This window comes from Castanea sativa, chromosome 1, assembly GCF_040712315.1.
Source record: "Castanea sativa cultivar Marrone di Chiusa Pesio chromosome 1, ASM4071231v1".
Lineage (NCBI taxonomy): Eukaryota > Viridiplantae > Streptophyta > Magnoliopsida > Fagales > Fagaceae > Castanea > Castanea sativa.
This window is the reverse complement of record NC_134013.1, coordinates 13,661,538-13,686,684: the sequence shown is the minus strand read 5'-3', so window position 1 is coordinate 13,686,684 and position 25,147 is coordinate 13,661,538. Positions and strand designations below refer to the sequence as shown.

General features: G+C 34.5%; 3 protein-coding genes across 5 annotated transcripts; all 3 read left to right on the top strand.

The window, feature by feature from the left end:
* Window positions 1-1,156: 1,156 nt before the first annotated feature.
* LOC142621987 (enoyl-CoA hydratase 2, peroxisomal) lies at window positions 1,157-7,567 on the top strand. The gene is made up of 11 exons (XM_075795388.1): window positions 1,157-1,602; window positions 3,469-3,491; window positions 3,617-3,722; window positions 3,927-3,997; window positions 4,216-4,288; window positions 5,443-5,482; window positions 5,841-5,913; window positions 5,982-6,132; window positions 6,343-6,413; window positions 6,908-7,081; window positions 7,233-7,567. The coding sequence occupies exons 1-11, from the start codon at window positions 1,546-1,548 to the stop codon at window positions 7,318-7,320; spliced, it is 927 nt and encodes a 308-aa protein (XP_075651503.1). The 5' UTR covers window positions 1,157-1,545; the 3' UTR covers window positions 7,321-7,567.
* Window positions 7,568-10,027: 2,460 nt separating this feature from the next.
* LOC142621966 (F-box/LRR-repeat protein At4g14103-like) lies at window positions 10,028-11,824 on the top strand. 2 transcript variants are annotated; one of them, XM_075795366.1, is made up of 3 exons: window positions 10,028-11,102; window positions 11,256-11,336; window positions 11,429-11,824. In XM_075795366.1, exons 1-3 carry the CDS (start codon window positions 10,149-10,151, stop codon window positions 11,735-11,737), a joined length of 1,344 nt encoding a protein of 447 aa, XP_075651481.1. In that variant the 5' UTR covers window positions 10,028-10,148; the 3' UTR covers window positions 11,738-11,824. The 2 variants fall into 2 exon arrangements, with proteins under 2 accessions (XP_075651481.1, XP_075651480.1); XM_075795365.1 differs by having other exon boundaries at window positions 11,196-11,336.
* A 1,406-nt stretch (window positions 11,825-13,230) lies between these two features.
* Window positions 13,231-24,054, top strand: LOC142641000 (uncharacterized). 2 transcript variants are annotated; one of them, XM_075815351.1, is made up of 16 exons: window positions 13,231-13,510; window positions 14,212-14,561; window positions 14,922-15,042; window positions 15,154-15,268; window positions 16,792-16,931; window positions 17,486-17,557; window positions 18,976-19,044; window positions 19,147-19,227; window positions 19,305-19,424; window positions 19,516-19,590; window positions 20,077-20,157; window positions 21,183-21,256; window positions 21,357-21,417; window positions 22,294-22,349; window positions 23,339-23,424; window positions 23,510-24,054. In XM_075815351.1, the coding sequence occupies exons 1-15, from the start codon at window positions 13,334-13,336 to the stop codon at window positions 23,421-23,423; spliced, it is 1,677 nt and encodes a 558-aa protein (XP_075671466.1). In that variant the 5' UTR covers window positions 13,231-13,333; the 3' UTR covers window position 23,424; window positions 23,510-24,054. The 2 variants fall into 2 exon arrangements, 1 of the variants encoding a protein (XP_075671466.1); XR_012845294.1 differs by lacking the exons at window positions 22,294-22,349; window positions 23,339-23,424; window positions 23,510-24,054 and having other exon boundaries at window positions 20,077-20,168; window positions 21,357-21,418.
* Window positions 24,055-25,147: the final 1,093 nt, after the last annotated feature.

Sequence of the window (25,147 nt, the reverse complement as noted above, 5' to 3'; positions counted from 1 at the left end):
AGTAGTTAATTTTTCTATTTTGATCTTTTTCTTCTTTTATGCTCAGCTTGTACATATAAAATTAGAGTCCCTTGTATTCTTTTCATTACCTTTCATTCAATAAGAAACACTCTTCTATTTACTATTTTCTTCCGGAGAGAGAGATATTGAGAGAAAGAGAGTTTTTGCATTGATTGTGAAAGTTTTGCCCATTGGAATGTCTTTTGACAAATTTGATTACTTTCTTTGCTCACGTGGCAGGGAATGTGTAATTTAAATAAGGGCAAAACTTAGGTACAGTTCCTTAGGTACAGTACCTTAAGTTCCCTACTTAAAATTTTGATATCTGTCATATTTAACAGTCTAAACAAACGACGTTAAAACAAATTTTTTTTCTCCTTCTTCCTTTTTTTTTGTCTTGTACTGCAACAGCAAGAAAAAATCATACCAAAAAATGCAAAACCAAACAGGAAAGATCAAAAAATCAAAAAACAAAAGCCAGATCTACTAAGTTTCAAACAAAAAAAACAGATAATTTCTCTCTCATTTTCTCAGTAAACAAACAGAAAATATCAAAAAATAAAATCCAAATCTACTGGGTTTCAATCCAAAAAATGAACCCTTCTCCCTCATTTTCTCAGTAACCAAACAAGAAAGATAAAAAAATAAAAGCCAAATCTACTGGGTTTCAAACCAAAAAAAGGACCCTTTCTCCCTCATTTTCTCAGTAACCAAACAGAATATATCAAAAAATAACATCCAAATCTACTGGGTTTCAATCCAAAAAAAGAACCCTTCTCCCTCATTTTCTCAGTAACCAAACAGGAAATATCAAAAAATAAAAGATAGAAAGAAAGAATCATAGATCAGAAAAGAAGAAAGGAAGCAGATATACATACATACACACACTGAGTGAGAGAGAGAGAGAGAGAGAGAGAGAGAGAGAGAGAGAGAGAGAGAGAATTATAGATCAAAAAAGAAGAAAAGGAAACAGATACACATACCTACGCACATTGAGAGAGAGAGAGAGAGAGTCATAGATCAGAAAAGAAAAAAGAGTCACATATCATAAAATAAGAAAAGGAAAGAGATAAACATACATACACACATCGAGGGAGAGAGATATGAGATTTTTTTTTTCTTCTTTTTTTGGGTTTTGGGTTTGGAAGATAAACCATCTGCAGGAAAAAAAATAAAAGGAAGAGGAAGAAAAAAAATTTAGTTTTAACACCATTTGTTTAGGTGGTTAAATGGGACAGATATTAAAATTTTAAGTAAAAATCTAATGTATTGTACTTAAGGAAGGAATTGTAACCAAGTTTTGCCCTTTAAATAAACAATTAATTTTTTATTTATTATTTCATCAGAGACACGTAATAATAAATTAGTAATATTTTATAGCAAAGTAGGTAATAATTTCGAGACTTTCCTATAATATTTATTATTTTCCGAATAAGTATCAAAGCTGATCTTATCTTATCTTCGCTAAAAAAAGAAAAATAAAAAGGAAATTGATATTGTTTCCCCCGTCCGATTCTCAGATTGGTGTCTCAACGCATCAGCTTGATGGCTGAATCTTCAGGGTTTGATCCTCAGCTTGCTCTTTCTCACAAATTCCCTGAGGTACTTGATCCCTTTTCTCGCACTCCTTACTTTTTAGCTTAATACCTGTTACTGCGTAATTCAATTAAGAATAGGGGTTATTTTCGGCTCGCCTAATCCAACTTGCAGAAGCAGATTATAGAACTCACAAGCCTTTGTGGCATCTGTTTTACTGTAGAAACTAGAAATAAGAAAGTACATGATCTACACATTAAGCGTCCGTTTGGGAAACGCTGAACGCGTCCAGCGTTCAGCGTTTCCCTTCTTTTTTTTTTTTTTTTTCTTTCTTGCACAGGTTTCAACCAGCCGACAAAAGCACTATTCTTTACTGTTCTGCACTGTTCATAAACAGTACCAGCACTTTTCAGTTTTTTTTTTTATATTTAAAATGGGACCGTTATACTATCCACACATTTAAAAATTATTTTGCTACAGTATTTTCAGTTTTCAGCTGTACCGAAACGAACCTAAGAGTCCGTTTGGATAGAACTTATTGCTGAAAACTGAAAACTGAAAACTGAAAATACTGTATAAAAATAATTTTTTAATGTGTAAAAATTACTGTTCATCCCAAAAAGTACTGTTCATTGGCCTAAAATCACTGTTCATGGCCAATGAACAGTGACACATGCGCGTGGAAAAAAAAAAAAACTGGCCAGACGTGGACGCAGCCTCCTATCCAAACGCATTCTAAGGCTGAGTTTGGATACGGATGAAAAAAGAGGCGTCTGCGTTCAGCGTTTTTTTTTTTTTTTCTTCTGCTTCACGCGTTTCATAGGAGAAGCGGCTACTGTTCATGCTACTGTGCATGAACAGTATCCGATTTTGTTGACTTTCAGCAAATTTGTGGGTCTCGTGTACTGTTCACGGGACCCACAAACTTCACTTTTCAGATTTTTTAAAATTAAAAATGGGACCCACGGCACTATTCACACATTTAAAAATTATTTTGGTACAGTGTTTTCAGTTTTCAGTTTTCAGTTTTCAGCAATAAGCTCTATCCAAACGGACCCTAAATCTCCGTTTTTTTTTTTTAAGCGGTAAACACTTTTCCTGCGTTTGCTGATTATTTGGTACAGTGGAAAACGCCAAGTCAAACGAAAAGACGAGCAATAGAGAGCGGAAAACGTTTTCCGCTTACAAATTTTATTGTCTGGTGGCAAATGTTATCTAGCTTTTTTTCAAGGTCGCAAACAAACATAGGAAACGAGTCATTTTACTATGTTCCTTAGTTGGAGTAATAGTTTCATTAAATTCAACCATGTGGTTGCATTGACCGATGAACAACATGGTTCAATTTAATTGTCCAATCATTGGAAAAGATTACATTGTTTTTGTTGTATTGGTCAAATTCACAACTTTACAAATTCAATTGAGGAACCTAAGGTACTGAATCTAAAAAATTGTATCTAAGTTTACCATTTAAAATATTCTCCACCCCTCTTATATTTAGTCAAGATGAAAGGAAAAAAAAAAAAAAAACACAGTTTAGATTATAAAGAAACTTGGGCACAGTAATGCTTATACTAAGTCTCAATTTCTAACACTAGGCATGACAAATAATTTACAGATTACATTTATATTATCTTTTGTATATCAATTTAACTTTTGTTGATTTTTTATTTTTGTTTGTTTGTTTGTGGAAGTTTGTTTATTTTTATATTACTTAACATTGGGTAGCACTCTTATGAACCAAAGGTCACTAGTTCAAATCTCACTTTCCCCCTCACCTTGGGACCAAAAACTTACTTATAAAAAAGAAGAGAAAAAAAAAAAAATTGGACTACTAAACATTTTTGGAATTAATTTTGTTTTCAAGCTTTGTTTTGGAGTTTATTTATTTAATATTTATTTTATTTTGTTGCGCATGTGGGGGATGGACTGCAGACGACATACACCTATACTGAAAGGTGAAGTTTTAACTGTTACAGAGTGTTTGTGAAGTTTTACTTGCTTCGAATTGTGGTTTGTGGGACTGATGACGTATATGCACTTAATAGTGTATGCTATTAACAGTTTATCTCTTTGAGAGCAGAGATTCAGTGCTCTATGCATTGGGTGTTGGAGCCTGCGCACGGGATGCTGTGGATGATGACGAGCTTAAATATGTATACCATGCAAATGGAGAACAATTTCTGCAGGTATCGTTAAATTCCAAGCAATTATTATTGAAATAAAAAGTGCTTCGGTATTGTTTGCCTGTTATATGTATGGATGTTATTATTATTTTATTTTGTTTGACATTAGAAAAGGGTGATATTCATGTCTTTATCATAAATGGATTTGGTTTCTAATTAATGGAATTTTTTGTTTGTGCATACTTCTTATATATATACTTTTTATAGGTCTTGCCAACATTTGCTGCTCTATTTTCACTTGCATCATTGCCAAATGGTTTCAATTTGCCAGGGTTAGAGTAAGTACCAATCAGATCAGAGAAAGGCTAAGGGTTTCTTTACATATTTATACGTAAATTTTATTTTGAATGATTTAGCATTCTATTCCATCTCCAAGATCTTACTCTAGGTGTGAATTTATACTGCTTTTCTAGATTGTAATCTCCCTTGTATGGATTTTAGTGTTTTCAGCATATGCAGGGATAACTAATGGACATTTCTAATTTCTTTCTACCAGATATGATCAACGTCTTCTGCTGCATGGGCAACAATACATAGAATTATATCGGCCATTTCCTTCAAGTGGTTGTGTAGGACTTCTGACTAGAACCTATTAATGATACTTCATGATTTGCTCAAATGCATAATACTTTCAGCTTCCTTGTCCTCAATTTCATGTGAATGAGTCTTGAATTTCTTTAATGTTGGTCTTACCACCATTTTGAAACATCTTGTCTAAATAGGGTAAGAGTCTTGTGTCTCCCTCCCTCCTCTCTCTTTCCTTTCCCCAAGGAGTACACAACATAATATAATACAATAATTGATGGAAATCAAACCTGTAAGTGTCCAATTGCACCTGGACCCGAAGATAGATGTGGGCTCAGGCCTAATAAGCCTTAAACAATAAGATTTGTAAAGTGTGGATTTGAAATCTAGTTTAAGGGTATTAGAAACTTGGCAAACAGGCTAGAGCGCCACAATCTTTACAAATGATAAACAAATATGTCAAAGGAACCTCCTCGGAGATCAGCCGAGGACGATTTATGTATTGCTACTCTTTTATGCCAAAATTACAATTCTTAGTTCTTTTTCTGCTAACTGACCGCCCTCCTCCCCACCACCTTCTTCAAGTCTTTTAATAATAGCTGGAAAGTTTCCTTCTACTGTTCAGGGGTCATTTCTCTATTAATGCGGCCAGGGAGGTAGGTGCAGGGTTTTTAATGTGGAGGTAACAGCCTTTTTCACAGATATTTTTATCACGCCGTTGCCTCTAGAGGGTACTTGGATCCCCCTCTTACCTAATAACTTTTCCAGGACTCTGCCTTTAATCTTCTTGGCAAATCCCAAGGTGCGTGCCGGGCCCATCCGAGGAGACATTCATCCTCGGACGATTCCTCGGATGCCTGTAGTGTAGGCTGGCTCATGGGCTTAGGGGCCCAATGACAAAAACAAACCGGTACCAATTGATCAAGTCCACAACCCATCTATTTGTTTTGTAAATCTTACCCCCCACAATACCTTTCTTTCCTATTGAGCATACATAGCATACTAAGTTGACAGCTGTAAAAAATAAGCATACTAAGTTGGTAACCTCTCTTTTTAATCTTTTTCTTCTTCTTTATTTTTAAAGCAATTGCTCTGCTATAAATTATAAAATCATCTTGGGTTTCTTTTCTTGTCATTTCTGTGCCACTTATTATCTTAAAAATATATTAAATTTAATTTTATTATATTGTTGATGCAGGTACATAATAAGGTCAGTCTTGCAGGATTGCATGATAAAGGTTTGTATTATTACCAGAAACATTACTATTTAACAACTTGGTGTGGCACGCACACACACGCACACAAGGAACCCCAACTTGAGGTAATATGTGTACAACTCGGTCATTTGTAAAACTAAGCAGTTGATTATCTAAAAAACGCTCCCATTGTGTTAATGAGCAATATAAAACAGTCTAGTAAGGGTCAAAACTTCACCTTTCTTTGATGGATTAATTTTTCTCTTGAAATTCACATCTTTGATGGGTAAACTTAATCTCTGGTATTTTTTTTGTGGTTTCTTGATTTTTGTTGAAGACAATATCAGTGGTATCAAAAGCAGTGATCTAAGCTTTTTTTCAAGTTTAATTCTGTTTTCAGGAAAGGCAGCTATTATTGAGTATGAAACAAAGAGCTATGAGAAAGAGTCTGGTCAATTATTGTGCATGAACCGGTAAGGACTCTTTTAAACATTTAATTAACACTCCTTGTAAATGACACAGTTGGTATATCACTTTGCAGATCAACTGTCTTTCTGCGAGGTGCTGGTGGCTTTTCAAAATCATCTCAGCCATATTCCTACTCGAATTATCAAACTGATAAGGCCTCAACTGTGAAAATTCCAAAAACTCATCCTTTTGCAGTGTTTGAGGATTCTACCCAACCATCTCAGGCATGTAGCATTAATTTCATAGTTGCTGGAACTGAAATTCCATAATGGCTAATTATTTATTTTAAACCATTGTTGTGTTTTAGTTTATATGCTATAATTATGTAAATTCATACCTATAACAAAACAGATGATGGAAATCCATTTTTTTGGAACTATGGAACGTGGAAAGAGCGAGAGATATTTAAATATTAATGACATGTTCTTCTGCAGGCGTTGTTGTATAGGCTATCTGGTGACTATAATCCTTTGCATTCAGATCCTATGGTTGCCAAAATTGCAGGGTTGGTACTTTAATTCTATAACTGAACTGTTATCTAGCTTTTGCTTTCAATTTGAAACTGGTTGATGTGGTTGTGACTTTTGTCTGTGACTAAATTTATCCCAAGTCATATTTATTGGCCAAAATATGTAGCTGGATCTCAATATTCAATGATATAATCAAGCATTATGTCAACTCTTGAAAGCACTATGTTCATCTTTGGTTGTTCAACTCCCAACATTTTTGCCCTTCCTATGCAATAAGAATGTGATGGGAGGAATTTTGTGTTCACATAGCTTCTGAATCAAATATAATTGATTTCTTAACATGAGCCAGATTCTGTTGTACATATCAGGGTTTTTTTTAGGATTTATGAAATGATTTCTATCAAGGTTCACCATATATTGAGCATTTGGATGCATTCAATGACCTGGACTTGATTTTGCTGCCATGGGATATCCAGATGCAACCTAAAGTTTTGTGTTTATCTAACTTTGTTCTAACACATTGTCAAAGATTCTCTCGGCCAATTTTGCATGGGTTGTGCACGCTTGGATTTGCAGTTAGGGCAATCATTAAATGTATCTGCAAAGGAGACCCAAACTTGATTAAAAGCATAACAGGACGATTCCTTTTACATGTGTACCCGGGTGAAACTTTGATCACTGAAATGTGGCTTGATGACTTAAGGTAGAGACCTTTTTTGTGGTATTCTTTAGATGAAGTTTCTTCTTATATTTCTTTTCATTTTGTGGTTAACCACAGCGCTTATTTGATTCAACGTTTAATGAATGTTCTTTCTAAATGCTTGGGGAAATGAAATATTTGTTTGAATCTGCAGGGTCATATATCAGGCAAAGGTGAAAGAACGAAACCGGACAGTGTTATCTGGCTATGTGGATGTCCATCGTTTGACATCATCACTGTGAATTAACAAGGTTCATTATAAATATATCTTGTTGGAAGCAATTGAATTAAATAGGAGGCCTTTAAAGCTCAATGTTGTTCTTTATAATAATTGACAAGGGAGAACCTTTGATGATATAGGGGCACTCATTTCTTATAATTTTTCTTCTCTTTTATGTTGGTGACAAATTAAATTCTAATTTCATAAGTTGCCACGATAAGATGTCTCAATATTTGATCTGTTTATGACATATATGATTCTTACTCAAATTTAGTTGTATTGGAACTGATCGAAACAAAAGTCTAGCAAAAGACAATTATATTGTCTAATAACTCAAACAACAGGTTCAAATTTTTAATTATTTTAATTTTAAAATCTGTTGTTTCTTGTTCTAATGACATATAATATAATTAAAGTCAATTTCTTAAATATACATGGACCATAAGATCTTTCTTACAAAAAATTTGACTTCATAACGGACCATATATATAATTGAAGGCAATTTCCTACAATGTTTTTAGGGCACTCCCTAACAAAATGCTTCTTAAGAGGGGAAAAAATGCTTTATTAATGATTCGCGGAATTGTAATATATATAGGATAGTTGTGTATGGTTTTTTGTTTTTTTTTTTTTTGGGCTTAAAATAAGTTAATTTTTAGTTTTTTTTTATACATTTAACATAAAAATTACCAAAAATTATATATTTATTTATATATATATATAATATATATCTTCTCAATATATAAATTATAGCTTAAATTACTTAAAAATTGAAAAATAAATTGGTATACAGTCAATTATGACATGGGTATTAAGGGAGGGATCCATTGACTATGCCTTTTGGCTTGATCTTAAGCTCTGACACGTTCTTTGTAGGCGAACCTTGAGGAACCCTTAGGTTTTTGGGGTAATTGTAAGAAAGTAGGTTTTTTAGCCATGGGCCTAGCAAAAAGTTTCCTTTCATCCGGCTTAAGTGGTCAAACTAATTAAAGATAAAGAAAGGAACCCTCACCTAAAAAAAAAAAAAATTATTCTTTACATTTATATATTGTGATGATGCAAAGAAAATCAGTAGGCTGGATGCTCTGGATTTGAAAGGACCACTCGCTCTCTAATGGCTTGAAAAACAAAGGAAAACGATCAAAGGTGATCGGGATCGCTGGCCAAGAACCCTCCGATGGTAAAGTCAGTTTTCACTCTGTATCTTTGGAGTTCCAGTTTCTTGGGAAAATGTTCAACCTATCTTCCATTGGTCTGAATGGCTGTTTATATAGTGTCCTGGGGGCAGTTATTGAAATTTTAACCTCCCCTAGATTTCAGGAGGTCCAGGGTTCTTGGATAACTTCCATAATCACCTGATAGTTGCATTTTCTCACACAACGGTCATCGGAAGTTATGCGTGTATTACGGAATGGTGAAGTGTATTTTAGTAATTCAAGTGTACGTTTTCGTCCAGGGGTCCTCGTGTGGACGAGTCTAGTCAGGACGAGGTGGTCGTCTTCTCAGGACGAGAGACGTGGGTTTGACTTCGTCCATGGACGGCTATGGCGTTAGCTCCCGTCTTAATGCTTTCTTCTAGACGGTTGTTGGTGTGGATGACCGTGGACGATCTGGAGTACTTTATCCCTCATCATATTGAAAACTTAATTATGGTTGAGAAAATGAAGAAGGTATCCCAATAAAAATTGTACAGTGTACGGCTACAAGCCCACTTATCTCGGGCTCAGGCCCAAGTGAATCTGGATATTATCAAGCCCAAGTTCAATGTCATGATCGGCCCACCACTCATAGGCTCGGCATACGAACATACCTTGCATATAAGATGGCCGGTGGGTATCCCTGCATTGTTTGGCAATACATCGGCAGCTCAGGAATGCCCTAGGAAATCACGCTGCCAAACAGTTTTTGGAGGCTAATACTAGTTCCAATGTTTTCAACCCAATTTTCGATGGAGCATATTTCTTGTCAGGAAAAATCAATTTAGGCCCCACCCACATGAGTGGGATTAGGGGATAATGACGATTCCTCCATTATCCTAAAACTATAAATAGGATGAAGAATGAGAGGAAAAGGGTTGGACAATTGAGGGGTGAGAGGAGAGAGAGAGAGGATAAACACAAAAATACGAAAGTTTAAGGAGAGAAGAAAAGAAGCTCGACGAACAGGTAAATTCTTTCTTAGAGCTTGCTTGAGAGCTATTTATAGTAGGAAACCCAAAGTCCACAATATAAGTAAATTGTGAGCCCAAAACAATAGGCTCAGTTAAGGGAGGGAAATTTTGAGTATATACAAAAATAATAATAAAAATCTCTTGAGAACCACAAGTGTGAGACTATACCCATAATGTGAGAGAGTGTTTCATAAGATAATTTTTCTAAGATAATTAGAATTATTGGTTCTATTAGCTATTCATAAAGGCTGACCAATTCTAGTTATTTCAATTACAGAAGTTATTCACTAATTTCTTCCTGTGATCGAAACAGTCAGTTCTCTATTTTATTTTAGAATGTTCCAAAATAAAGTCTTATTTCTAAAAATAATAAATAATTTTTTTTTTTATTTTAACCTTTAATTTATTTAAAAAGTAATACCATCTATTTAAACTTTGAACTATAGACTTTTTTTTTTTTAATAAAAGGTTTAAACTATAGATGATAGTATTGTCAAAAAAACTATAGACGATAGTTTTATTTGTATTTTTTTTTAAGGGACAATGCATTAAACTTATGTACTTTCCTATTTCCGATGGTTTCTTGAGAAAAAAAACTTTCCCACTTCCGACGGTTTCAATTGATAAAGTCCGAACCCAACACTCGTCCTTTCAAAGATTATTGCCTCAACAAAGGCCGAATGGTTTGCTCGGCTGAATCAACCTCAAAACGCCAGAAACCAGAAGAAGCGGACAGGATCAGCAATTTACCGAAGTCTCTCCTCTGCCATATCCTTTCGTTTCTCACAACCAAAGAGGCTGTTGTCACAAGCATTTTGTCGAGCAGGTGGAAGACACTCTGGACTCTTGTGCCAAAGCTTGACTTCGACTACTACGAACTCACAACGACGTCGTCCTCAGCTGAAGTGCAAAGTCATAAGCGGTACAATTTTAATTTTGCGCATATAGTATCCAGAGTCTGGGCTCTTCGCAGTGCGAGTCAGGTACAAAAATTTCGTCTCCATTGGGATCATGGAGTTTATGACCCAGTGCACATGGATACATGGGTCCGCGCTGCGATTGCTCGTGGCGTGGAAGATATTGACCTTAACATCGATCCTAACTCTAACGGATCTTTCTACTTGCCCTGTAGCCTCTTTAACTATAAAACATTAATAGCTTTGAAATTGAGTGGCAATTTTGAGTATGATACTCCTCCATCTTCATCCATTGTGTTCCCGAGTCTGAAGATTCTACATCTTGAATTTAACTTCAATAGCTGCGACTATCTTTTTACTCTACCCACTTTATGTCCGGTGCTACAAGATTTGTCTGTTAAAGTACATTGTTGGTACACGGATTGGCATTGTAAATTCATTTCGCCTACACTGAAAAGATTAAATTTGTATATGAAGTTTGATGAATTGCCTTACAAACTTGAAATAAAGGCCCCTGCTTTGGAGTACCTTAATTTTGGGGGTCATTTGGATAGCGTATTGTTGGAAGATCTGTCTAACTTGGTCGAAGCGGTCATTGATATTGATGTTGATTTAACTAAAATTGATTATTATGAACACTATGGAAGTAGGGTATGGGACTTCATCGGAGAACTCGGTGACATTAAATCCCTCCATTTGTCAACAAATACCACTGAGGTAAAACAAGCACAAGTTTTTATATGGTTTATCAATCTTGGACAAGCAGTAATATTGTTGTTTGTGACTTGTGATTGTTATGTTGTGGTGCAGTTCCTTTGCAATGCTTCTGAATTTGATCCACCCACGTTTCATAATTTGTCTTTCTTAAAGGTTAAGGGTCCTTGTATGTTGCATGTGCTACCGCACCTGCTTCAAGTGACTCCTAATCTTGCAGTACTTGTTGTTGAAAAGGTATGTAAGTTCAAATGATGATATGTGTCTTTTTATCTTTTACTTTTTTCATTCCTGAATTAATTCAAGTAACTACTGTCTTTTGTTGTCAGGAAGAAAGGAACTTTTTTAGTTGTGAAAAGGAAGAGAGTTTCACTTGTGACATGATATTCTACGAGGAGCCACTGCAACAAGTTGTTCGCAAATGTCTGTCAACATGCCTTACAACTCTTCATTACGAAGGATTTGAAGGGTTAAAGAATGAGCTGAAACTTGTTAAACATTTCCTAAAGAGGGCAAAGTTCTTAAAGACAATGAAAATCTCTTCTTATAATTTAAATTCAGAGGAGAAGCTTTGTGTTCTCAAGGAATTATTGTTGTTTCCCAGGCATTCTAGGTCTTCTCAAATTGTATTTAGCTAAATGATGTAAAGCTGCTTAATATTTGGCTTAGGCAATGTCTTGAATTCATGAAGTCGATTGATATAAAATTGGTTCTTATGTTGGTGACAACCATTGAGCAACTGAACTATTATCTAGCTTTTGCTTTCAATTTGAAACTGGTTGTGACCTTTGTCTGTCATTGAACTTTGAACAACTATGATTTAGATCTTAAACCGTATGTATATGATATATTGGAGTACAATCATAAACCTCGATAATCTGTATGAAAAGATACAGACTAAAATATTTGTCAGGTTAAATGTATTGGCTAAAATGTGTAGCTAGATCTCAATATTCAATGATATGGTCAAGCATTAGGTGAACTGGTTGTCCGGATCTATATATGTGAGCACATTGGTGTGTAATTAATAACGCTCTTATTGAAAGCACTATGTTCATCTTTGGTTGTTCAACTCCAACTTTTCTCTTCTTGATCAATAAGAGTGTGCTGGGAGACGAGCAATTGTGTTCACATAGCTTCTAAATCAAATATAGTTGATTGTGCAATATGAACCAGATTTTGTTGTGCATATGAGGATTTTTCATAGGATTTATAAAATGATTTCTATCAAAGTTCACCATGTTTTAAGCATTTGGATGCATTCAATGACATGAACTTGTTTTTGCAGTCATGGGATATTAACGAGGACGGTCCCTTTGCAGCCTTCCAGTTCGGTTTCTCATTGATCTGAGGTTTGACGTGAATTCTTGAGCTGAAAATCTAAATGCTGAGTTTATGTCCCATGCTAAAAAAGTTCAAAAAGAAAGAATGAAAAAAAAGCAAGTACTACGAGGCACATGGAACTTGTGTGGACATGGTATTTTTCTTTTTAAGAGAGAGGGAGGTTATAAATGTTGCCACCTTAACACTGTACTTGTGGCGAAAAGCCCAACACAAGTATTACATGCAGTATGATAAGTATATTAACTTTTTAATATAACATATTTGGTTGGAAGTAAAATTTTTACTTAAAAGTTAAAAAAGTTCATAAAAACTACTTTAATTAACTAAAAGTATCTAAAATTATGTTAGTTTAGTCCAATACCAATTGTTGCTTATCTATTGCACTGGTGCACCAAAAGTTATAACTGATAATAAAGGTGACAACTTAGCGCTAACAAGTTAATTGAGACTTAATCTAACTTGATCTTCAACTTTAACATGATGCTGGACTTGACCTCTTACTATTAAGTGGTGGATGAAAAACCGGTGGAAGGAAAACCACTAATACAGGCAAATCAAACTCCAAATATTAGGGTTTTTTTATTTTTTAAATATCTTTTGGAAAAAAAGAAAAGAAAAAAAAGAAGCCTGAGGGAGAGTTTTTTTTTTGACGGTAAAGAACAAGGTAATCGAATCCAACGACCAAGATGACGAGGACTTGGAACTTTTAATCGAGAGTTTTTTTTAATGTTAAAGCGATTCGTGTCCCATATAAATACCCAACACTTTCCCTATACTCAGTACTCACTCACTCCTCTTCGAACTAAAAAAAAGAAAAAAGAAAACTCAAAAGTCGAAAACCCCCCCAGAGAGACAGTGCCGCCATTGCCCTCCGAGAGAGCCGTTGTAAAATGGCGGACGCGAACATGAACAATACCGAAGCTGAGCACGTTAGCATCGATTCCGAGGCGGCGCATGTTATCTTCTCCGCCGTGGAATGCCACGGCGACGACGATGATGTGGGGGCTCTACACGACGTCGTTAAAGGATTGCCTTCTCACGCCGTGAAGGACTTGTTGTCCGTCGGGGTTCGTGTTCTTTCGTCTAATCTAGGGTTTCTAAATTATGCACAAACTTTATCGAAATTTAGTTGTAGTTCCAAATATCGAATTCGTGTAGTAATTTGGCAAAGGAGTATTGAAAATGTCGCTTAATCATCTTTCTTTCAATTTCATGTTGTTTACCATCAAATCTCACTACCTTTTTACCTTTTTTTTTTTTTTTTTTTTACAGTGATACATTATTCTCTTTTTCATGATGTATTTTAGGGCCTAATGTCATTTACACATTATTATTGTAGTTCCTGCTTTGAAGCTATATTAGATAAGTTTGGTTGTATTGCTTTGAAGAGTGGAAAAATTGTATTTATGAAGTATATTGAACCTTAACTGGTTAATTTAGTGAGTTACAGGAATTCACATATGTGATTGTGAACCCTGGTAATAAATGTTAACTGTCTAGATAATAATTGCTTCAATAGAAACTTAATTAATGTGAAATTGGTCACGGTTGGTGTTCGTGCCTGATTTTCACATTGAGAACGGATTTTAGTTTATTCCTGTAAGAAAGGTCTCGGTTTATGAAGTCTACATTATGATATTCAAAAGTAGGTTTACCATGGATAGATATTGTTAATTGCTCTGTACAGACATAGATTATGTGCTATTTATATATTTAAAAAAATAAATTATAATTCTTGGTTTTTTATGATTTTCTTTTTTGTTTGTAGGTATGCACCCGATGTATCCTTCGGCTATTTGGGATCCGAGGAAATATTTATTCAATTTCTGTGATCTCGCCATCAATATTGAATTCAGTTATTGGAGAACAAAGACATGATGAGGAAATCAGTTCTAATTCTAAGGAATCAGAATTTGAGGAAGTACTCTGCGCCCTTTGTTTAGGTATTTTACAGTTCACCTATTGCGACGACAAGGAAATTCCAGTGAAAAAAGGAAATGCTAATGATATGGCTGTTGCAATTTCTGAGCTGGTGAAGCAAGAGGGCTATCAGATTGATAGCTTTTCTCTTGAAGTGTCCGTACCTCCAATTATCCTTGAAAATGAACACTCAGTTAGGTAAGAATTGTTGACTTGCTAATGTTGAAGAATCTCTGTGCATGTGTCAGTAATGGTACTTCTGTTCAAATTCAAAAGCCGGGGGTGCCTGGCCTTTGGTTAATAATTTTTCTTCCAAAAAAACCAAAAGAAAGAAAAGGGAAGGAAAAAGCCCAATTTGCTTATTATGCTTGTCAGAAAATTTCGAAAATTCTTTAGGCTTGAAACTATTATGATTTTAATGGGGGGATCTTATCACTATGATTTGTGCACCTCGTCCTAGTGATTCTCTGTTTTGGTTCATTTTCTGACTTTCTTTTTACCTATTAATATAACTATATATGATTTGGTGACAATGATTTCAGTTTCCAAATTTTTTAGGTTGTACATGAAAAGAAAGTACGGGACTGAAACTTGGTTCCAAGGAGGGCCATTTTCTCAAAGTATATCTGCAAAGGATGCCTTAAAATTCTCTTTAGCAAAACCCCTTGAAACAATGTTGGTGAGTAAAGATTTGCTTCTTATGCTGAACTTTTCTATGATTGAAAAAAGTCAAGCATGTATTGAAATTTTATTTATCCGATTATTTTATATGAAATTAAAAGTTTCACAGGATTGTAAATCAGGTATAAGCAATTTCCGCATCCGTTTGACATTTTCTCACAAAGCTTCAAAAGTGGTTCAGAGTGTAGCAGTGAGCAAACAGGGTTGCAAGAGAATAAAAACAGGCATGTGAATATTTATATCAACCCCATTTAGTCTTGTTGTTTCATTATGAATGCGATAAATGAAACCCTATAATTCTGAGTTGGTCAATGTTAGTTGCTCTGTTTTCATGTTTAAAAGCCATAATCTGTACCTGATGCATGTCCATGCAGTTCTAATTTGTGTTATTATTTTATTTGGAATCTAAGCTTGAAGATCATGATGTGTTTCTAACTATCCCTGAAGGGAATTTATTGAGACAAATTTGCTTTGTTAAGGTATATGATTATACAAGTTCTTTCAGAATTAAATTTTTAGGTTTATCATTTGGGAGATTATCTGATTGTACAGATTTTGTGTAACTGTAATTTGGAGAGCTTTGTGCATTCTATTTCCTTTTTTTTTTCCTGGATTGATAATCAGTAATTACACATACACTCCCATTGGGTCTCAACTCTTGAACCCACTATCTCACTGGACAAAAGTAACAATACTTTCTATTTCCTTTTTAAATAGAGATATTTGCAGTTACTGCACCTTAGGGTGTGATGGTGGGGACCAAGTGCCTAATGGCTACAATTTTTTTGTGCCTAGAGCCTTATAGCTCAACTGCACCACTTGGTGTTTCTAGTGGAGACATCCAGATTTCAAATCCCTCCATCCCCAACTATTGAATTATAAAAAAAAAAGGTTACAAATTTTGGTTGATATCATCCCCTTACAAATAATTCAATATGTTTCTTGAGGAGATAGGTCTACATAAAGCATATACAGTGTTGTTGGCAGGAGATGCATCCATTTAATGACTAAAAGGAGCAAATTCTAGGGGCTCTTTGTTGTTTTTCTGTTTGCTTAATAAGTAATTACTTATCTGGACATTGAAATTGCGGGTCTAAGATTCAAAGCCCGGTTGTTTTATGAACTGAGTATCCCATTTTAAATGTACACGGTATCGGACAGAGCAATCTGCTCAGATGAGTTCAATTATCTCTATCCTTATTCCCAACTCGAACAGCTAAAATCCTGGCGAATGATATGAGGGCAGTGGAGTTCCAAGTTGTTTTGTAATTATTGTAATATTTATGGAAAATTAAATTTTTTTGCCATTGTGTGTTTGTTGTTGAAGACTTGAAGCTTTCTGATTGAATTATATATTTATGGTTATTATTCCCTTTGTCCACTCCCTGTGTACCAGGGAAACAATTCTTGCTGTACCTCTCTCTTTTTATTTACCAGTAAAAAAATGGTTAGGATTTTCGTGAACATAAAGTCTTTTTGATCAATATTATATTACTTAATTCATAAAAAAAAATGGTTAGGATATTTTTTATCCATAAGATGCTATAATCCTCTTGCTAATATATTCCAGATTATTACTTATCAAAAAAATAATATATTCCAGATTAAGTTTCATACCATGGCTAATTGTACAATATCAGAAACTTTTATTAACATAAAAATATGTTCCTTTTTATTATAAATTTATTTACATTTATTCCTCAAAGTTGGATTCTGAAATTGACTTTGCTGATTGATACGGGCACAGGAAGCATTGTCGACTCTCTTGATGACTCAGTAGCTGGGGACATCAAATGCTCTGATTTAGCTGATGCAACTGTTGAAAGGTCTTTTGATGGTTTGCAAGATAATGAATCTTCTGAGTGCTTCAAATTCCCTCTAGAGAAGGTAATTCTTTTGCTCCTTTGGCCTAGAGCTTCTATTAGGATGGGGTTTGGTATGGTTTAGAGCAACTCCAATATGTAAATGATCAGAACACTTTCAGCAATGTCAAGTTTGCAACTCAGTTGTCAACCTCTCTTGCATCCATGACTTGAAATAGGAAATTCCCTTTCTTAGTCCAAGATGTAGCACAATCAGTAGGGGGGATCATGCTTCATGAAGTGGAGGTGACTAGTTTAAATCTTCCCCTTCACTCTCCCTTTGGGGCCTAAATTAATTCTATACTGACTCTGGCTGATGGGAAAGAGGTGATTTGGAATTGATGGTGACAAGACAAGCATTTTTTTTTCCACTCTAGGAAATAGAGAAATGCTGGGTAATCTTAGTCATACTTTTTGTACAAGTTGATATAAAAGTGTTGGTTTTCTAGTATCAAGCATCAACTGGATCCTAAGTCACTGCACTTCATGATTCATGTCTGATCAAATATTAGACTGATTTTGGTTTGGTTGTTAGATTTAATACGGTCCTGATATTATTTGCCTTTTTAACCTTTCTAGGTCAATGACGCTTGCTGCTTGGTGCTTCTTTGCCAGAGGACACCCATCTACTTTGGTGGGAGATATCTGAAGGTAAACCATTGTCAATAAAGAACTTTATTTCCTTTTTGGATTATATTAGCACTTAAATGTTTAAGAATTTAGTGTATTTGGTGTCTAGTTTATCAATTTCAATCTCCTCGCTACATGTAAATACTTCGTGTGCGTTTGGATACAGCTTATAAACTAGCCTTTTGCTTTTTAGTTTTTATGTTCAGCTTTTTAAAACCTCTCTTTTTTCTTAATTTTTCTCACTTCTTCAAAGTACAAGTATAATTTAGCACACTTTTAACAAAAAATTTGCAACAAAAAAAGCTAAATAAGCTGTTTTCAAACGGATCGTATTACAATCAATCTTTCTTTATTTTGTTTGATTTCAAATATTTTAGTTTCAAATATTTTGTTTGCTTCATTGCTGCTTCTTGTAAGAGCATATGGGAGAGCAGAGAAAGTTGATGTAGTAGACATTAGTGAAGTTACTGGTCAACCGATTAACTTACCCTAGAGTGAGTATGATCTACTATGCAACCCAACAAAATGTTGGAATTGAGACCCATTCTCTTAGTCTTTTTCATGTGGCATATGTGTTCTTTCATCCAACTCTTCAGTCTAGGTCAAAACAAAAGCAAAATAAATGTGGAAAGAGTGTACATGACATGTTTACTTAAAAAATGAGGTGGTCCCTTTAGAGACATTAACTAAAACTTTAAACAATGAGGTGAACACTTTACATTAGATCATGCAGCCACGCTTCTTAATTGGAGGCAGACACCTTGGGCAAGAGAACAAATACAGCACCCCCCCCCCCCCCTTTCTCTTAAGAAAAAAACTCACACACGCACTAATAGATTTGATTTCCATTTAGAGTATTAGAATTTGTAGAGCTAGGATGTCTCGTGTGTGGATATGTTCTTGAATAATCCAATATGATCTATTATTAGACATCAAACAAAGTTTTGCAAGAATTTTGTTCTGTTAAATCTTGCAAATACATCTTGATACATATTTTACATTATTGGAGAATCTACATGTTACAATGTGTGAATCTATATATATTTGATTTCCATTCAGAATATCAAATTCTCTAGAGCTAGCAAGCCCTCATGTGTGGATATGATCTCGAATCATCTGTTCTGATTTATTATTAGAATCAAACAGAGTACCTGCAAGAGTGTTTTCTATCAAATATGGAAACATACATCGTGATAGCTATTTTACATTATTGGAGCATCTATGTTTCTTTTGGCTCCTCCACGTTCTTTGCACACGAAGTAGTCTTTCCTCAATAAAATATATTGGAGCATCTATGTATTACAATGCTACTGGACACTTGAATCGCTAGTTTTAGTGGCAAAGCAACGTTGACAGTTTAATTTGAACTTGAAAAGTGTATACTGTGCAACTTGCAATCCATGCTATCAGTCTCACTCAGTTACTCTTTTGTATTGTAGTACTCAAGAAATGTGAGTCAAACACGATGGATCATTGATGATGAAAGAATGGGAGAAGCATCTGTTGAGGTACTATCTACTTTTCTGATCATGGTGATTATTATTCTAATTGAGGTTGTTTCTATGAAGCAATGGGTAAAAAACTGACAGTGTATTGTGCTTACTCTCTAGGAGATAATAGGTAGCAACATCCAACCACTGTGTCAAGGTGACAATTATAAGTTTCATGCCGCTGGAAGAGAGGATATTGATGTACGAAAGATCTGCTTTCCTTGCTGCAATTTTGACCCAAATGATGAAATCCTGAATTATGGAACTTATTTTTTCAGGTTCGAATGTTGGGTTCAGGTAGGCCTTTCCTGGTTGAGGTACAAAATGCACGCCGAATACCATCTGAGGCATTTGTAAGAGAAATAGAAACAAACATAAACAATTTGGAAAATAAATTGGTGAGTTCAATGCCAATTTTATTTACACTTCTTCCTGATATTAAAAAAACATGATCATGATCAATGGTGCATAAAACATTTTGAGATGCAGGTTGGTGTAAAAAATTTGAAAGTGGTAGGCATTGAGGGGTGGACCGTGATGCGTGAGGGAGAAGCAGAGAAGCAGGTTTATGTTTATTTAATTATTTCTTTGTTTATATGTTTGTGTGTGTGTATTACACTTGGTATACTCTTTTTTACTTTATTTAAAAAAAAAGTATTACACTTTGTGTAACTTTAAGCAGTATTACACCATCTAATAACTTTTTATTAGATTAATATTTTGAAAATCCCACCATTAGATTAAATGTTTTCTATGTTCTTAACACATGCCAAATTTTGTACGAATCGGATGTTATTTTCTATTTAATTCATAAGATTGTCTTTTATGCATGATTTTAAAATACAAAAAAATTGAAATTTAAACATTTGATAAATGACATAGTTGTTGATTGTTGATCATCTTAAAATTTTGCAAGCATTGTGGGCATGAGAAGAAAATGTAATTCAACTACAGATTTGTCAAAATTCACATCCAATAAAAAATATCAAGTGATGTGACATTACTTAAAGTTAGACATGATTCTTATTGTTACTCATATATCTCGTGTAGAAGCAATATGCTGCGCTTGTGTGGATTTCACGCCCACTTGAGGATGTAGACTTGGACTCTATATCCTCCCTCAAGGACATGGTGAGTTGATTGTAAGCATCATATTTTATTAATATTTATTTATTATCATAGTTTTTGCAACTTGCTAAAGCTTTGAATGTGATGTCTCTTATGATGCTTTCTTTACATTAATAGAATCCAACCAGTGTTTGGTAGAACTGTAGAAGTTCTCATGTTGTTGGACTCAAGGAAATTACATGTGTTGTTCATTAATTCCACACTACAAACACATTCATACACTCCATTGCCATGTTCGGTCAACTAACAAAGTACCTGTTGGTATAGCTTATTTTTTAGTTTATTGGAAATGGGGTTGTTTGAAAAAACTGTACCTAGAAAAAAGTGAAGTTTAAGAATGTTTTACTTTGAAAAAGTGTGGTTCAAAACTGCTCTACCAAACAGGCCCTAGGTAATGCTATGGAGTAAAGTATGGTGTAGAATGCATAGATAAATGGCCAACTGTAGGTTTCACCACCGTAGGGTAGGGTGTTTGGCTTCACCACCAAATGTAGGAACATACAATCTGAAATATTCTTTATTTTTTAAAATTCTCCAACCCAAAATGTCTGGGGAGCCACCCTCAAATAGGCTCCCAATTACAATCATCATAAATTCCACAATTTCAAGTTAGAGTCAACTAATACAAAAAAGAAGAAGGAAATAACTGAAAATGCTATATTCAGAAATAAAGACTGAAATCAAAATAAAATCACAATAAATGCAATGCTCTGGTGTCCCCTCCAAGCTTACTCAGTGGATGTAGGCCATTAGACAAAATGGTGCAATCCTTTTGTCCTCTCTCTTCTTTCTACACCCTCTTTCTCTATATGTTCATAAAAACTAACACACTTTATCTATCCTTGCTGAATGAGAGAATATTCTTATCTGCCTTTTGATTCTTCTATCCAGTGGCATATCTTTGTTTCTTGTCAGTTTCATATATGCTCTATTTTGATTTTACTTATCAAAAAAAAGGATAAGGCCTGCCTGTGCAAAGTTTATTTTTGTTATACAAGTTACTCATGATCCGTTTCTGTTCTGTACAGCAAATTTTGCAGGGGACCCCTATAAGGGTGCTTCACCGTCGTAGTCCATTACAACGTGAAAAAATTATACATTGGTTGGAGCCTTACCATTATGTCAGATAGCCTTCTTTAAGCTCTACCATTATGTATATGTTCAGAATATCTAATTTTTTTAAATATCTTTTCAAATTTTAGGATGAAAATTGAGAGGATTGGTGGAAGTTCTCAATATTTTCTTTTGCATCTATGCACTCAGGTAATGTAATACAATTTCTTTTGATATGGATACAATTATTATCATTATATTTATGAATTTATCCAAATGGATGAGAAGGATAGGTTTAATCAGAGCCAATTTTACCTTAAATCTGAATCTCTGGTTAATGGTTATAGCAAGGACTTCTGAAATTTGTTGGATAATGATACAATTTTGTTGTAGTTATTAATTAAACAGAAATGCTAGGGCTTCAAGGGTGTTTTTGTTTTGTGTTATTTGTAAAGTGGGTTAAGCTTTTTAGGTGGCTTTTGAGAAGCAGTCAAAGGGTTATTTCTCAAGAAAGCTACAGCTTTTTACCTATCCTAAAAAGAAAGATAAAAGCTACAGCCTTTAAAAGGCTTATGCTCTCCCAACTAGCTCATGATCAGCTATTTGTGCGCCCCTCCACCCCAACTTTGAGTCTCACAATATCAAACTACTTTTATTGTTTTTACTCTGAATTAGTGATAATGTTTGATTTCTATTGAAATCTATCAAGATTTAGTTGCGGAGGCTTGGAGATATAGCCACTCCAACAACTAATTTGTATCCTAGTTAATATAACTCCAAGGCACAATCTCTACATTTTGTGATCTTAAGTGAAATATTATTAGACATTTTCATGAAAGCATAATGTTGTGGAAAGTAATTCTGGATAATTTCAGGAGTCAGATACTAATGGGTTTGGGGCGGCATATAATCCACTTCTGTACTCTTTCTGCTTTATTATAGCATACACAAAGGACTTAGCTCTGATCAGTATTGAGTATCATGAAGAGCTTGATGACTATGATATTTTATTTTTATTTTTTTTGATGACTATGAATTACATGAATACTAATTCTGTATGCTCATAATGATGGTCTTTTGATTCAGGCTGGAACATATATTAAGGAGTTTGTCCATGGTGATCTTGGCCGTACACATCCCAGGTAAGAGAATTTACTGGATTGGAAAATGATATCTGTATTGACCATCTCATCAGTTCCTATACTTTTGCTCTATGCCCTTTCCTTTTGGTTCATTTTCTTTGTTTTATTGTTAAGGAATTTAGGGGTGTTCACCTGTAGGATCAGTTTAGGTTGTATATAAACCCATCACCCAAACCGAAATTCTTGGGTGAAGGGCCTCTGCTTGTGTCATTGCTGACAGAAGGTTTGGGTGAGGTTGCCCACATGCACGCCGCTTTTACATGGACGACCAGGTCTTGGACTGTGCTGCCTATTAAAGAAAACATTTTGACAGATGATTGGACTTGTTGGGTTGGTATTGGGCCCATTTTTTAAAACAAAAAGGAAATAATAATTTGAGAGTCTTGGGCCACCCTTCTTCAATTGTGAACAAGGGGTCCTTTTTTATATATTTATTATTGTTTCCTTTTTGATATTTTTGGGCTTCGTAATAAAAAGTTACCTCACAGAAACTGCTAACCAGCCAAAGTATCCAAAATTGCTAACCCTCCAAAAGTCTCAATGCATAGAAGATGAACATAAAATAATAAAATGAACCAATCGAAATTGTTAACCAGCCTATGGCTAATACCAGTGCCTACAGCTTACACAATTTGAACTTACACAGAACCTGAAAATCACTTTATTGCATTATGAAGTAGTCTCACAAAGGTCATATAATTGTCCCAATCTCATACTTCTTATCATACACTCCAAATCATCCTCACTAGTCACACACAAGTAAAGCCAATAATTTGGGTCCTCATCCTCCAATTGCTAAGTGTCATTTGAGTTAGAGCTCATTAGTTTTTTCATATTTTCTAAATAAAAGAGAATATCAGATGCTGTCCAGAACTTTTTCTATTGCAATTATAGAAGAAAATGTGTGTAAAAACATTGGCGATGAACTATCATATCGATGTCTTTATTTGGAAAGGTCTGACCACCCCCTTCCCCCCCTTTTTGTGCAGTATTGGATCAATCCTAGGTTGCAGAGCAGAGATTCTACAACTTGATGTTACAGATGTTAAAATGGACTGTTTTCTGACAGAATGAGGTTATTTAGTATTCCACTGTTAAGTTTCTGGATACCCTTCATTATGTGGTTTTAAAATTTTGAATGTGCTGTACTGCTGTTGCAGGAACTATGCTTTATTGTGTGTCTCTGAATCAATACAGTGAGGCATAGCTTTTTGTAACTGACCAAAAGAGAGATGACTCCATGTTTTTGGCGAACTTGCATATTTCCCAAATTCCAGGTACTTCAGATTAGCGCTAGCCTCAGATGGGAATGGTTTGAGTTTCAGAATATAATGAGTAGTTATCTTAAGTAATTGCAGTAGGAGATTCCACACAAATCTTTTGCATGTGAAGCAAGGTATGAACGGATTATTGTCCTATGATTGTTATACTTACTTTCCGTTGCCCCTTACTGCCCCGTGACCGTGTTCTACACACTTTCCGTTCCTTCTTAAGGAGAAGTGCCTTGACTTTATTTTGCACCTCATGCTCTCGTATTTTCTATTGTATCTCAGCTGCCACTGGTTTCTTCTTATACTGCTTTGTCCACGGCAACTATTTTCTTTCAAAGAAAATATTGTCTCCTTTATTGGGAGATAAATTTAGTTATTTAATTGTAAAAAAAAAAATATTTAAATTAAAATTGTATTTTAAAGTTTTTTTTTTTTTAGAGATTGTTTTAATTTATGGTGTCTGCTCTTAATAATTGCTCTTTATTATCAAACTAAGACACTGATTAGATTTTTAGTGTAAGTGGAGATTAAATCCCAGATTTCTTATTTGGCGATAAGAGATTTTACTAATTGAGCTAATTGGAACCTACTGCTAATCTTATCTGGCCATTGTTGACTGCATCCCTCTTAAAAAACAAACAACTCCATCTCTCGAGGACTGAAATCTTGTTTCTATTGTTAGGGGCTTCTCTTAGAGGATTGAAATCTTGTTGCTATTCTGAGGGGCTTCTCTTAAAATGGAGATCAAGGTTTCTATTGTTAGGGGCTTCTCTTAGAGGATTGAAATCTTGTTGCTATTCTTAGGGGCCTCTCTTATAGTGTAGATCAAGGAACGAGATCTTGTTGCTATTCTTACGATCAGAGAGAGAGAATAAAGTTATCAAATAATCATTAATAGTATTCAACCATGTGTGATTAACGCTCTGTTTGTTTCGACGTAAAATAGTTGTAAAAGTAAAATATTTTATATGTAAAATATTTGCAGGAAAATATTTTCATTTTATAGTGTTTCACTGTGTACACAAAACTGTTGTGTAAAAATGGACAGAAAAAATTATTAAAAAATTAAATTTTTTTTATTAACTTCCAAAAAATATGTAGAGGCGGATGAGGGAGCTTCAAAGTGGACTACAAAAAGGGCTATCTTAAAACCATTTTGATTGAAGGCAAAACAGTTTTGGTTTACAAGTACTACCTTGATTCCTGAAAATCAAGTTCTACACTTGGAAAAAAAAAAAAAACAGAACAAATATGCTAAAAATTTCCGAAATCTCTAAGCAAATTGAAACATAAACACTCCAATCACTTAACAGAAACTCACACCTACACCAACAGAGAGAGAACTTTGAAGAGAAAGGCTTTGAGGCTTCTTTTTGTTGTTAAAAATGCCGTTTTTTTCTTCCTTTGCAACAATGTAGAATTCCTAAAATTGTAATAAAGAATATGAGTGTTATAATTTTTTTTTTTAAATGCAAGTATAAAATCGTGGATGATTGCAAAAGAAAAGAAAGTGCAAAATTCTTAACA